Below are 15,487 nucleotides of genomic sequence, written 5' to 3'. Positions count from 1 at the left end.
CAGAAGTCAAGTTTTGTGATCATGAATGTAATAAATACGCTTACAATTACTAACCTATTAAAAGTCTATGATATTATTTCAGATTAGAAAAAATAGGAATATTACAATGATCTTAGACCAAAGTATGATACAGGAGTTAAATTTTGTCTAAAGAATTTTTATATTATTAAAAATACACTCCTTTTGAATTTGCATACTACCATTTGCCAGAATCAGCCTTCCTGTAGGTAGGCATTTGAAAGACAAAATCCATTCCGTTGATAAAAAATAATTTTGGGAGTTCCTGTCATAGCTCAGTGGTTAATGAATCTGACTAGCACCATGAGGACACAGGTTCAATTCCTGGCCTTGCTCAGTGGGTTAAGTATCCAGCATTGCCTCAGATTCAACCCCTAGCCCAGGAACTTCTGTATGCCACAGGTATGGCTGTAAAAAGGAAAAAAAAAAAAGAGGGGGGGGAGGATAAAAACCAAGGTTTCCACATGACCTCATACAGAGCCCTTGCATATTCCAAACTTTCTGCTTCAGAATTACAGACAGAAGTTATGCAGAGATTCATCTGTTCTCTAAATCAGAAGGAGCCTCTAGAGTAAAAGATGAAGCATATTCGTAGTGTTGTAACATTTTTTTACAAAGAAATCTTAAAAAGAGGGTATTTCTCCATTTTTTTTGGTAAAGGAGCAAATCGGAAGTGACATTAAGTACAGGTAGTTCATGATAAGACAAATGTGGTCATGAAAATTTTCTTTGCAGAATGTTATCTAGATGACAATTTGATGTAGATTCTATTTAACTAGATCACTTCAAAATTAAAAATAGTTCTACAGACTTCACTCTTGTGAATGAAAGATTCTTCAAGATATTTGTTCCCTGTTGATATTAATAAGAAATTTAAAAATTGCATTTGAGGAACTTAACTAGATGAGTATGAATAGTCATGGAGTGGGATGGACTGGGAGTTTGGGGTTAATAGATGCAAACTATTACATTTGGAATGAATAAGCAATGAGATCCTGCTGTATGGCACAGGGAACTATATCTAGTCACTCGTGATGGAAGATGATGGAGGATAATGTGAGAAAAAAATATATATATATGACTGGGTCACTTTGCTGTATAGTAGAAGTTGACAGAACACTGTCAGTCAACTATAATGGAAAAAATAAAAATCATTTTAAAAAATAAAACATTCCCATTAAAGTCTATAAAACATCATTCCTATACTTAGTTGAAAATGGGGGCCATATGCTTGTATTAAGAAAATATAAAAAGAAAATAAATTTAGGTTCTGGACAATGCGGTTTAAATAAAGAAAAAGGGGAGTTCCCGTCATGGCTCAGTGGTTAACGAATCCGGCTAGGAACCATGAGGTTGCGGGTTCGATCCCTGGCCTTGCTCAGTGGGTTGAGGATCTCGCATTGCTGTGGCTGTGGTGTAGGCCAGTGGCTACAGCTCCGATTAGACCCCTAGCCTGGGAACCTCCATATGCCGCAGGAGTGGCCCTAGAAAAGGCAAAAAGACAAAAACAAAAAAACAAAGAAAAAGGTGAATCATAAATAACGTTATTGAAAACTGACAAGCATACCAGGGCAAATTATCAAACCAAAGTGAATTATCAAACCATTGGGAATTATTTTACCATTTACCTAATGGCCTGTAATAAATCCTATACCTTCTCATACATTTTTCAATTGATTTCTCATATCAGTCATATGAAGGAAGTTGCTGGCTTCATTTCACACATGTTAAAATGGATAGAAATGATATTTGAACCCACATTTTCCAGCTTGAAGTCCTATAATGATTTCATTGAACCATAGCAGTAAGCCAAGCCATGACAGTGACAATACCGAGTCCTTAACTTATAGGCCACCAGGAGACTCCTGAATTTTTTTTTTAACTACCAATAATTCTGTTCCTTTGGCCATGTTACAGTTGAAATTGGACCACGTGTATTCTCCCTTACCTTTTGATTATAGATATTTCTGCCTCACATGTCTTTTCATTTAAACCAGCCTAGGAGTGCTTATTTTTATAGGTTTCGTGGCTATCATTTTGTTAATTTTCCATTTCAAATTTTTATTCTTTTCTGTGCACAACTTCTTTTCATCTAAAGAATTAGACTGACAACAAAGTTGAAGCAGTTTGAGAAGTTCCAAGAACTACTTCAGAAAAAAAATAGAGTGTAAGGAAGGATAAATTAAGAAGAAAACAGAGTCAAAGAGCTGAAACAAAGAAATCAGAACAGGCTCAAAATACCTCCATCTTTATTTTTTCGTACAGAAAGCAGAGGAACAAAATTACTGCCTTGAAACTTGAGGAACGGCAGGAACAATGTTCTTCAGATCAATCTTTTTTCTAGATAGTTGGCCTGATTGTTCAGCCAGAATTTGCTATCAGAATTCATAAAATAGCATAAAACAAGTGATGCCCTTTAAATCAATGGGTTTTGGGGTTTTTTTTTTTACTGTACATGAATATCTTGCTTGCCAGACATTTTGAATGTTGCATTATTTAAAAAATCAAATCCAATCAAGAAACTAAGAAATGAAATTTGTACTATTCCATTTTCTTAATTGATGAAGACTTCTAAGTTAATATCAAAAGAAGAACCTTTAGTCTCAGGGAATTCATATAGATATCCCAGTCATAATCAGACTGTCTTTATTTCAGAAAGAGTTCTTTCAATAACCTAGTCAAAGATTTTGTGTTAGTGCCGTGAAAATAACGGAAGTATTGAAAGATGAAATGTGATTGACAGAGGAGAAAATCTAATTACTTGGAAAGTATATTTTGAAGAACTAGAATTGAAAATAATAATATCTTAGTGACTGAAATGGACATACTGATGTTTTAGAGGCATACTTTGCTGGAATATTTTATGCTTTGTTTTTCAATATTTGGCCTTTGGCTTGGAACCTAAAAGCAGATGCCTGTAACAATATTATGTGCTTATATTACTTCAGTATAACTCTGGTGTAATTCATCTGTCTATAAAACCTGATATCACATGGAGTAGATCATTAATTAATATGTTCAGGACTCTTTTTCACATCCAGAACACTGATAGTTAAGAATCTTCCATCTATCTTCCCTTCCCTTTGCTGTTCTTCCCAGATGAAGGCCAATAAAGTTGAGGATTTTTCCCCAAACTGCCCTGAGCTTATTCGCTTCCTCCAAGAAGCCAGATTCACTCCTTCTGTAAGGGGTGAACACACAATCACATCAAGGCTGTTCTGGCTCTATTCTGTGAGACGCAGGCTCCCCTGGTCTGCCTACTCTGGGTACCAGGAAAGTGATGAAAACAAGGGCCTTGTTATTGGCAAATAACAGACTCCTCCAATTCAAGTTGCTTTTGTAACTGTTTCAAATAAAAAAGCAGAAATATTTGCACAGACAAGTCAATTTAACCAGCACAACCAGGTATAAGATAAACGATTTTAGTATATACCTGCTTCATGCCATCAACTTCCTTACTTGTTCCATTCCTAGTTTTTATCTGCTGAAAATACTGCCAAGGTTCTCTGGAATGTTCTTCCGCCCCCACCCACTGCTAGACCCCACCCTGCCCCCAATTTTTGTATGTGTGTCAGCATATATATGCTGTGCCTTGCATGTTTCCATGGAGAGGTCTTAAAGGTCTTTTTTTTCTTTCAGATCTGTACTTGCTCGTCTTTTTAAAGAATACCTAGATAACATTGTATGTGTTATATTAATATAAACAGTCTCTATTACTAAGCATTTTGCTATTTTTCTTTTTTTGCTATTACAAATAAAAATCTAATGCATATTCTGGAGTTTCCATCATGGCTCAGTGGTTAATGAATCCAACTAGAAACCATGAGGTTGCAGGTTCAATCCCTGGCCTTGCTGAGTGGGTTACAGATCCAGGGTTGTTGTGAGCTGTGGTGTAGGTCGCAGACGCAGCTCTGATCCTGCGTTGCTGTGGCTGTGGTATAGGCCAGCGGCTACAGCTCTGATTAGACTCCTAGCCTGGGAACCTCCATATTCTGTAGGTGTGGCCCTAAAAAAAGACCAAAAATTTTTTAAAAATCTAATGAATATTCTAAAAGATAAGTTGATATACTTTTACAAGTATATCCATAGGGTAAATTTCTGTCAGTGGACTAGTTGGGCCAAATACACGTCTATTTAAAATTGTAATAAATATATTGAATTGTTCTTTAAAAAATTGCATTCCATTGTATTTCTTCCACAACTCTTGCAAACACTTGGTATTATCAAACGTCTAACTTCTTCCACTCTGATAGGTGAGAAATTATATCTCACAGTTCCTTTGCTTTACAGTTCTTAAATTTTTATAATTATTGGGTACTTTATTCCATTTGGTCATTGTTTTATTTATTGTATTGTGAACCACCTATTCTTTTTTGGGGAGTGGCAGTGAGACATGGGCACAGTGCATGGAAGTTCCTTGGCCAGGGATCAAAGGCCAGCCACAGCAGCAACCCCAAGCTGCTGCAGTGAAAAAGCCAAATCCTTAACTTGCTTCATCACAATATAACTCCTGAACCACATATTCTTATATCTTGCCGGTTATCCTTAAAAATATGGAGCACTGCACACATTTGCCTGTCATTTTACAGGTAGACATTACTAATCCTCTACAAATTATTCTGGTTTGATTATATATACATATATATATACATACATACATACATACATACATACATATATATATATATATATAGCTTATGAGGCACATAAGTTTTTTTAACTATGATCAATTTTTTTTGATTTAAGTATAGTTGATGTGTAGTGTTGTACCAATTTCTGCTATACAGCAAAGTGACCCAGTCATACATATATAGATATATACATATATATATACACATTCTTTTTCTCAGTATCTTCCAATGTTTTTAAGATAACAAAGGAGAAAATAAAAGGGAGGCAGAAAAGAGGGGGAAGGATAGAGTAAATGGGTTGGGAAGAACATTACTAATGTTCTGCTAATCGCCGCTTTGACTACCAATCCCCTCATCGAATGCAATAATTAAAGAGCATAACTTCTGGAATTAGACTGTGTGGATTGGAATCCCAAGTCTGTCATTTGCTAATCATGCAACCTTAAGAAGCTTACTTAAATTCTCTGAGCCTCCATTTCCTCATACATTAAATGGAGGTGGTAACAGTACATACATTATAAAAGTTACTGTGAGGATTAAAGCACTAAAGGTGGCATATGTAGTGACTGCCTGTCATTACTGTCACTAAGTGTTGGCCAGCCCAGACCAGGAGAGCACCCCTTCTTTCCCAGCCCTTTCTCAGTGCTCCTCACTTGGAGATTCTGCCTTTTATTGAAATTTTGCATTTCGGTGGTGCGAATTTAAACAATTAGCATGAATTTCCCAAGGGAATATTATAACATAATAAACTATTTTAAATACCTTCAAGAAATCATCTACTTTATCTAGTTAGGAGAGATAGAAAGTATTGAGGAAGCATAGAATTTTGTATCTTTCATGTTTTTATTTCCATTGTTCACTAATAAATGAAGACAGATTCAGTCTTGAGATAAATTTACAGTTTGATCCATATTTAAGCAAGATTTCTAAACTTACATTCTTATGTCAGCTGTTGGATCCCTATTTTCTTTCCCATAAAAGATTTAATAACTTCTACCCTTTATATCATTATACCCAAATTCTAAAATGCTTGGCTACTATTACAGTACAGACTTACCTAAAGTGGACAATGGTAAACATTCCTGGAAAGAAGCTCTAAAATTTGCACTAGTGATATTACATTATTGCTAGTAATGATATATTTTAATGTTAAAGAAAGCATGCTAAAGTAGCAAGGAAAAAAGATATATACAGCCTGCTTGCAGCAATTTGTAAAATATTATCTTCTCTATAAAAAAGGCAGTTTATCGGATATGTGCTAGAAGTTGTCTTTCCATTTCTTTGATTTTTATTTGTTTAATAAATATTAATTAATAAGTGATGTTTACTAAAGTTGGAAGAGTCTACTTAACAATTATATCTGAGATTTTTAAAAATTAATTCAATGATCCATCTTGATAATAAACTTTTTTAAATGTGACATTCATGGGAATGATGGCAAGAGGGCATCATTACAAATGCAATAAAAGACTAATTCTGGAGTTCCCGTCGTGGCGCAGTGGTTAACGAATCCGACTAGGAACCATGAGGTGGCGGGTTCGGTCCCTGCCCTTGCTCAGTGGGTTAACGATCCGGCGTTGCCGTGAGCTGTGGTGTAGGTTGCAGACGCGGCTCGGATCCCGTGTTGCTGTGGCTCTGGCGTAGGCCGGTGGCTACAGCTCCGATTCAACCCCTAGCCTGGGAACCTCCTCATGCCGCGGGAGCGGCCCAAGAAATAGCAACAACAACAACAACAACAACAAAAGACAAAAGACTAATTCTCTCAACTTTTTTTTCCATAGAAAACCATCAAATTAAGTCAAATAAAGATCAGATATCACGAAGAAAATGTAATTGTTGAACACACTGAAGTGTCAAATGGTTGTATAAACACATATTTTATATTCTGATTGAAATATATTTATGGAAGGTTCCAGTAAATTATATCAATAAAATCAGGTTTTTTTCATTTAATTAACTTTATATTAAATTAACCTGAGGAGTTTCCACTATGACACTGTGGGTTAATGATCTGGCTTGTCTCTGTGGAGGGTACCAGTTCAATCTCCGGCCCAGTACAGTAGGCTAAGGATCTGGCATTGCTGCAGCTGTGGCATAGATAACAGTTCTGGCTCAGATTGGGTCCCTGGCCCAAGAACTCCCATATGCTGCAGGTGCAGCTGAAAATAAATTAATTCATTAACTTGAAATTGTATATCCAGGTATAATAAACTCAGAGGTGATTAAAACTGTTTCATCTTTCATGTTTTCTATTCACAGAAAACAATGACCATCTGAATGGCTTGACAACCAGATTAGAAAATGCCAGTGACAGAAACAGGGATCTCCTGAGAGCTTTGAATGACACTTTGGAAAAGTTATCAGCCATTCCAAATGGTAAGCATGCAGGGTACTGCAAACTGTGCTAGTTGATATGAACTTTTACAGAATGTTCTAACTTCTGCTGTTTTTTCTAACACCGCGTTTATACTGTTGTCAGGCTATTAGATACTGGTTTTCTTATGACTCCTTTGTGAGAATAAGAAACTAAATCATACTTTACACTGTGTTATTTCCTATCATTTGTTACTTTAGCTGACATCCAAAGGAATATCTTACAACAAAAGGAAAATGTAGCCATCTTATTATTCTATTGTTCTTCCATGTTTCAGCCCAGGAAATCTTATATTGATGGGAAAGGATAAAATCATACAGACAGTAGTCTCTAAAACACTGATGCACTACCACAAAATTACAGTTTATTACAGTACCTGTAGTAACAGGTGAGAGCCAACTGCCTTTCAGAACATCTTTCTTGGCAAAGTTCAGTTTCTTAAATGTTTCGGCTTTCAAAACACTGAGATAATAAAATTTGAACCATGTCCATAATATCTTTCTACTTATTACAAGTTCTTGGAGTTAATATTGAGTCTTTGTTTCTGAAAGCACCATTCTTTTAGGGATACTATTTTTATATTTTTTATAGCATGATATAGCAATAACAAGGGTTGCTCACATTTATTGAGTGCCGCTTCAATTTGCTATTGTTAAGCGTATGTAATCCTCACACTAATCCTACAAGGAGAATAGCATCATTATCTTCACTTTACAGGGAACAGACTTAGACACAGGATATTGAAGGCCATTGTTAAAAGAGGCATATATGAGATGCGAACCACCCAGTTTAACTTCAGAGGCTGGGGTCTTAACTACTAATCGACACTTACTAGTAGGCATATATATATACACACACACACACACATACACACAAATATAAAAGCATATATATATATAATATACGTATTTTATAGAAATTATGGTCAACTAAATATATGCATACATCTGTACAAAACAGGAAATATTAAAATCTTAATGTATGTTTATTTTTTAAATTTTTTTTTTTTTCTATTTCTTTGGGCCGCTCCCGCGGCATATGGAGTTTCCCAGGCTAGGGGTCAAATCGGAGCTGTAGCCACTGGCCTACGCCAGAGCCACAGCAACGTAGGATCCGAGCCGCGTCTACAACCTACACCACAGCTCACGGCAACGCCGGATCATTAACCCACTGAGCAAGGGCAGGGACCGAACCCGCAACCTCATGGTTCTTAGTCGGATTCGTTAACCACTGCGCCACGACGGGAACTCCTATTTTTTAAATGTTAAAAAAACCTAAGTAACTGTCCATATTTTCCTGTCACCTCTTTAGTAGTAAGGATAGACAATTTCCAATGATGAAAACAAATATAAATACACAAACACATGGTCTAACGTACCTGAAAAAGTCTCACTATCCTAAAGTTGAAATACATTCATTCTCCACCCCTATCCTCCCACCCCCAGAAGTGCAGATTAAATCTTAAACCTACTTTTGATCAAGTTGTGTGATTCCTGTGGATAAATTTCTCTCTTTCATATGATCAGCAGCAAAGCACAAGATACCCTGATACAATGAACATTTAGAATAACCACTTTGCTATTTTAAGAGCTAATCAGGTATTCATAGCAAAGGTCCGAGAAAATTTAATTTAGCTAAAGATGTACTTTATTTTCCGTAACCGAGTGAGACAAAGTTCAGCCTTTCCCTTTGTGCCTGTGTCCCTGAGGTCAGCCAGGCACAGCCTCGCTTTGACAAGCATGGATTAAGCCACTGACTCCAGACTCTTTGTTTTGTTTCTCATACTATCCTCTGCCGACAGACACAGCTGCTAAACTGCAAGCCGTTAAAGACAAAGCAAGACAAGCCAATGACACAGCTAAAGATGTACTGGCACAGATTAAAGATCTCCACCAGAACCTTGATGGCCTGAAGAAAAATTACAATCAACTGGCAGACAGCGTAGCCAAAACAAATGCCGTGATAAAAGATCCTTCGAAGAACAGTAAGATGACCTTTTTCACTTTGATTATGTCATTTATTTCTGCACACTATAAAAATATCCTAGAGTCATAACTGTTAGAATAGGAAGGGGCCCTCTAGTTTGCCCTCTTCCTTTCACAGACTAGCCTCAGGAATTAAGTGCCTGCAGCTCCAAGCCAGAATCCAAGATTCCCAGCTCTGCTTATCTCATTCAGATCTCATCCAATTGAGAGGAAACTAGGAATTCTCAAAAGCTGCAGGGTATTTGATATAAGGATGCTAAATACTTTGTAATCCTTCAGTGTAATTGAAAATACAGTTGTACTTGGGGAGTTATATACTCAGAGATGGTGAAATTACCTGGAACGTAGAGATCAGGGAGCACAATTAATAGCAGGCCTGTTAGTGCAGGATATTAAAATGGTACCAACCTGAAATGCATTCAAATTAGAAAATATTGATATTTTATTATTTAGATTCTAGTTAGTTAACATTTTCAGGATATTGAGGCATTTATCTAGTTTATCAAGAAAAATATTTCTTCAGATCTTTAGGACATTGCATTAAACTATATTGAGTTGATAAAGATTTACTAAGTGTGAGAGAACTGAATATAATGATAAATGATTAAGTATAGTTAGTAAACATTATGATTGTAATATTTTTTTCTGCTATATGAAGTGAGACAATATCTTAGTTTGTGATTTCACCAAAGGAGCTGCTTGAATTTTTGGCACTTGTCACTCTCAAAAAATGAAGCCTCTTTATATAGAATAATTTATTGGGAACAAAAACATAGTTATTGACACTATATGCTATATAATCCAGATGCTGTTTGACAAGGACGTGGTGCCTGATTTTTTTAGCACCCGCCTCAAATCAAAGAAAGGCTAATGATGTGATGAAATAATAGATATGATAGCATGACTCTTTCATGATTAAGGAAGAGTACACAAACCTCTAACATGCATGTCACAGCTAGGAAGAAGGATTTCCCTCCTTGCCATTTCTTTAGGGAAGAAAAAGAGAGGTTAGTTTTTGAATTTTTTCTTATGTCAGCCCAGAGTTTGCTTCCCCCTGTAGTTCATAGGTAACATGAGAATAACTGGTTCAGAGGCATGCAAAAATCACAATATTTCCTTCCAAAAAGTGAATGAAAATAAGTTTTAAAGTAAATGTCACTCTCCCTTTTACTTTACTTTTGCTTTATAACTTAAGATATCCTTTCATTCATTTTCAGATTGATTCTCAACTGATAATGGCCTTTTTATAATATTTACCTCACTTTATCATTATATTATCTCTCAAAAGAAATAGTAGCTATAAACACTGATTAAACTAGGGCTGTTTCTATCTTATTAGATGATTATAATAAAACTCCTTTTCATATGAACAGTTGCCTGCTAAATGACATTTTTCGTGGACTTTTTACCTGATAACACTAGCTTGACTTAAAAATGGGGTGAATTTGGAGTTCCCGTTGTGGCTCAGTGGCTAACAAGTCCAACTAGGAACCATAAGGTTGTGGGGTCGATCCCTGGCCTTGCTCATTGGGTTAAGGATCTGACATTGCCGTTGGGCTGTGGTGTAGGTCGCAGATGCGGCTCAGATCCCACCTTGCTGTGGCTCTGACATAGGCTGGCAGCTGCAGCTCCGATTAGACCCCTAGCCTGGGAACCTCCATATGCTGCAGGGAGCAGCCCCAGAAAAGGCAAAAAGATCAAAAAAAAATGGGGTAAATTTATAATTAGTACTTGTGACAAGTTTTTTTGATAGTTGCTACTTGCTACTTCATAATATCTATAAAAATATTTTCTTATGAACTTTGTCTTTTTGTTTTACTTCCATATGAAATTACCTGCAGAAATCAGTATGTATATGTTCATTTGCATACCTTTTAGTAATTTTTGTGCTTGTTTGCCTATTGCAAAAAGCTTCAGCTTTGCATGTTTCCATGTTTTAGAATTGCATTAAACATTGGCTAGCTATTCTTTCCAGTGTCATAATATTAATGCAAGCTATATAAAAGGAATCTTCCCTTACAAAAAGTTAGTATGTGAATGTATTTGGCATAAATATTTCAATTGTGTTTGAAAAATTAGTGAAATATCTATGCTATCCACATAAAGGTAGAAAATTGAATTCTTCCACAGATTGAACTAAATTATGATGCTTCTGATAACACAAATGCAGACAACGAAGTCCAAGTGACTTCTTTCTAGCAGGATTAAAATAGATTAAATCTACACTGTTGTTGTTGCTTTTCCTCCCTGAAGCTTAATTCCCCCTCCTTTCAAGTAATTATTCTCAGCTTCAAGATAATTATATTTGGGGAATCATAAAATAAAATTAATAAAATTAGATCCTGACAAATGAGCAATCACTAGGATATAAAAATATTCTCTCTTAATATCTCATAGTTTAAATTTCAGGTAAAAAATAAAACCACAAAATAGAAAATGATAATAATAAAATCCAACATATAAAAACCTGAGAAATATGACCAAGGTTGTCCTTAGCGGAAAATGAGTACAGTTGCATTACTAAAAATCAAATAAATAAGGTAATCAGTTCTGTAAGTTAGACAAAATAAAGTTAGCTAAAAGAAAAAAAAATGGGAACAAGTTAATGAATTAGAAGACAGAAAATAATAAATGTGATAAATGCAAGAAATGGATATTTTAAAATATAAAGACAAAAAATGTTAGATGGTTGACAGGCTTATTCAAGAAAAATAAAGCCCAGAGAGTTCCCTAATGGCCTAGCAGTTAAGGATCCAACATTGTCACTGCTGTGCCTCGAGTTTAGTCCCTGGCCAGGGAACTTCCACGTGCCACAGGCACAGTCCAAAAAAAAAAAAAGAAGAAGAAGAAAAAGAAAGAAAGAAAGCACAAATAGACAAAGTTCTGAAGGAGATATAACTACATAAGGGAGGAAATTTAGCACATTAGATAGGACTTAGCAAAACTCTAGGCTAATAAATTTTAAAGCCTAAAAGAAATAGATAATTTTCTCATAAAACATTGTTATCAAAATCTATCTTCAGAATTGATTTAAAAATCTATACAAAAAATTGTGGAAGAAAGTGAGACGTTTCAAAAACTGCCCCACAAGAGAGCACAAGACAATATCACAGGTGATTTATTTTTCAAATTTTCAAGATGATTTCCATATGACTTGTTCCAGAAGATAGAGGGGAATTAAAAAGCAAGGGAGGGAGGACCACCAGGTTCCGTTTTAAAACATTTGATGCAAATTTCTTGCAGCATTAGAAGGAAAGCATCCGTTACTTATGTAAGCCTAAGTAGTCCTGCATAACGCTTTTATTCGTTCTCGTGAATCAAAAATGCAGTCACTTTTTCTCACTTCTCACTTGTAATATATCAGAGTAACATTGGGAAATTAAAAGAAGGGAGAAAATGGACAAATTGTTTATTTAAAGGGTACAAAATGAAGGGGTAACTGCATTTATGTTGAATATCCATACAATAATATAACAAGAGCTTTCGCCCAAATAACCTGCATTTCAGGAGAGAATAATCAGTTATTGATTTAGCAACTCTATCAGGTGAAGTTCATAATAGACCTATGTTCGTTTTAAACATCACTAACAACATAACTCATATGGATGAGCATGAGTTCAAACTACTTTAAAATCTAGTTATAAAATAACATACTTCTGTTAAAGTACTTTTGATTCTTTCCTGAGGATGAAATCTCAGATCATTTGTAGTTCCCTGGGGCCGATAGCCTTGGACCTTAAGCAGTTTCACTTTTTCATCTGGGTCACAATGACAGAAAACAGAACAACACATGCTCAATCAGATAATAAATGACCTGGTTTGGATAAGACTGCCATCATCCTAGAGAACAGTGTAATTGATTTTCCATGTGTCATTTGCCTTCCTATGAAAAGCAAATGCTGGAAAACCTTCAGTTGTTCTAGGATTAAACCCCTTTTTAAATTGTCAATATTCAACATTCTTTAAATTTTAGCTGCAAAAAATGACAGTTTAATATGGTTCAAACCAATATGCAGAGCAGGAGAATCAACTATTCATCAAAATGAAAATAAAATGCAGCAGGAAAGATTTAATTAAAGTATAACATAGGCCTTCAGTCTAAGGGTTGTTCAACATTGAACTGCTTTTCGGGAGACATTTGGATAGCTTTTCTCTTTAAGATGTACAGAGAAAGTCAGTGAGAAAAAGAAAACCAATTTTGTGTGAGAACCCTGATTCAAATACGATTCTACCTTAGACTAGGTGACATTTCCAATTCTTTGATTTCATGGCAAAAATTCTATTCTAGAATGGTTAGCTTTTTGGCTAAAGCCAGAAATTAGCATTGAATTAAGTTCATCGTGTTCTCTGTCTCCACTGCTTATTTCTACCTTAATCACAAAGCCAAAATGCTGGCACTCTTTCTCTAACATCTCCTTCTCTGGCCTGCTTGAGTCCCAACTGAAATATTTCCATTCGCCATCACGAACTGCTTCAGCTGTCATGGCCTTGCTTTTGTCTTGGGGATAAGATAAAATCCTTTCAATTATTTAGTAAAGCATACTGCTATTTTCATTACTGTGTGTACATGTCTGTTGTGTGTGCACATGCGTGCATGTCAGTGTGTGTGTCTGTATGTGTGATACGTGCTAATCTTGTTCTATACAGTTGCAGATGCAGGTGCCACTGTGAAAAATCTAGAACAAGAAGCTGATCGACTAATAGATAAGCTGAAACCCATTAAGGAACTTGAGGATAACCTGAAGAAAAACATCTCTGAGATAAAAGAATTGATAAACCAAGCCCGGAAACAAGCCAATTCCGTAAGCGCTTTCTGTTTGCAGTATCAGTAGATGGTTGTTAACTTGAGGTATTATTCCCAGAGGGAATACCTGCCCCAGTGTATCCTGTTGAAGGATCTCTGGTTCTTTTCCTTTAATTCGAGGCTATTTTGAGGTGGAAGGAAGTGTGGGATGGAAGGTTAGAAGTTTGTTGAGAAGAATAATCATTACATATTATTTTAGAAATTAAAGTTCTATTATTGTTTGAATAGAGTTAATACAAATTGCAAGACTGGAAATCTTACTTTGTATACATAGTATACTTTAGTATACTTTGTATACTAAAAAGGCATGTGTCTTGTTCTTGATGAAAGCCAAAAAGGTGAACCAGTGGGGTTGTAGAAGCAATGAATGAACAAGGTCGTATGGCATAATGGCAAAGAGGAACCATTATTCTCTATATATTCTTTTGTCTGAGTATAAGCAACCAAGAGTTATCTTGGTTACAGTTTCTACAATTTTTTTTGGAATAATAATAGGAAACACTTCACTTGTCTCGAAATCTTACTCTTTATTATATTAACCCAGTGAGAAGACTGTAAAGATAGAGCCAGAACTTTCAAGAAGGTAGAATCTTAATGAACCAGGACAGATTTGTGTAATTGCCAACATGAAACTTTAGCCTAGCGAAGTCATCTTATGATTGTTTTAGAAATAGAGTGGAAAAAATAATAGTTTTTGGAGTTCCCTCATGGCTTAGTGGAAATGAATCTGACTAGGAACCATGAGGTTGCAGATTTGATCCCTGGCCTTGCTCATTGGGTTAAGGATCCAGTGTTGCACCGGCTCAGATCTGGCATTGCTATGGTAGTGGTGTAGGCAGACAACTGTAGCTCCGATTAGATCACTAGCCTGGGAACCTCCCAGGTGTGGCCCTAAAAAGACAAAAAAGACAAAAAAGAAAGAAAGAAAGAAAAAAGAATAGTTTTCAAGTCATCAGATTTAAACTCAGATCTTTTTAGATACTCAAGCCTTCCATCTCAAAATTCCATTTAAAATTTTTTATTTTTTTATTTTTATTGAAATATAGTTGATTTACAATATTATATTAGTTTCAAGTGTAAAACATTTTTTGGCCATACCAAAAACCTACTACACCACCAAGGAACTCCTACAACAATGTAATTCAAGATTTATGTAGATTATACTCCATTTAAAGTTATTATAAGGCTTCCTGCTATGACACAATGGTATCAGCTGAGTCTAATCTGGAGTGCTGGGATGCAGGATCAATCCCCAGCCTGGTGCAGTGGAGCCCTAGGATGCAGGTTCAACCTCCAGCATTGCCACAGCTGTGGAAGAGGTCACAACTGTGACTCTGATATGATCCCTGGCCCAGGAGCTCTGTATGCTGCAAGTTGGCAAAAAAAAAAAAAAAAAGAAAGAAAAAGTTTAAAAATGTTTTAAAGTTATTACAAAATAATGGCTGTATTTGCCTCTTCTGTATTATTGTAGTTTATCTATTTTATATGTAGGAGTTTGTATCTTTTAATCCCTTACCCCTGCTTTGTCCTTCTCTCTTTCCTTCCCCACTGGTAACCACTGGTTTGTTTTCTATTTTTGTTGTATGCATCTGTTATATATACTCATTTGTTTTAGTTTTTAGATTCCACATGTAAGTGATAACATAAAATATCTGTCTTTGTATGATTTATTTCA

General features: G+C 35.6%; 1 protein-coding gene across 1 annotated transcript in view; it reads left to right on the top strand.

Moving 5' to 3' along the window:
• Positions 1-15,487, top strand: part of LAMA2 (laminin subunit alpha 2) — a 594,513-nt gene that overhangs the window by 513,395 nt on the left and 65,631 nt on the right. The window contains 4 exon segments of the mRNA XM_047758965.1: positions 6,909-7,025; positions 8,825-9,007; positions 10,850-10,855; positions 13,656-13,810. Of these exon segments, the coding sequence (XP_047614921.1) occupies positions 6,909-7,025; positions 8,825-9,007; positions 10,850-10,855; positions 13,656-13,810 (461 nt within the window).

This window comes from Phacochoerus africanus, chromosome 2, assembly GCF_016906955.1.
Source record: "Phacochoerus africanus isolate WHEZ1 chromosome 2, ROS_Pafr_v1, whole genome shotgun sequence".
In the NCBI taxonomy this organism is placed as follows: domain Eukaryota; kingdom Metazoa; phylum Chordata; class Mammalia; order Artiodactyla; family Suidae; genus Phacochoerus; species Phacochoerus africanus.
The sequence above is the reverse complement of the archived record's forward strand: the minus strand, read 5'-3'. Positions and strand labels throughout refer to the sequence as shown.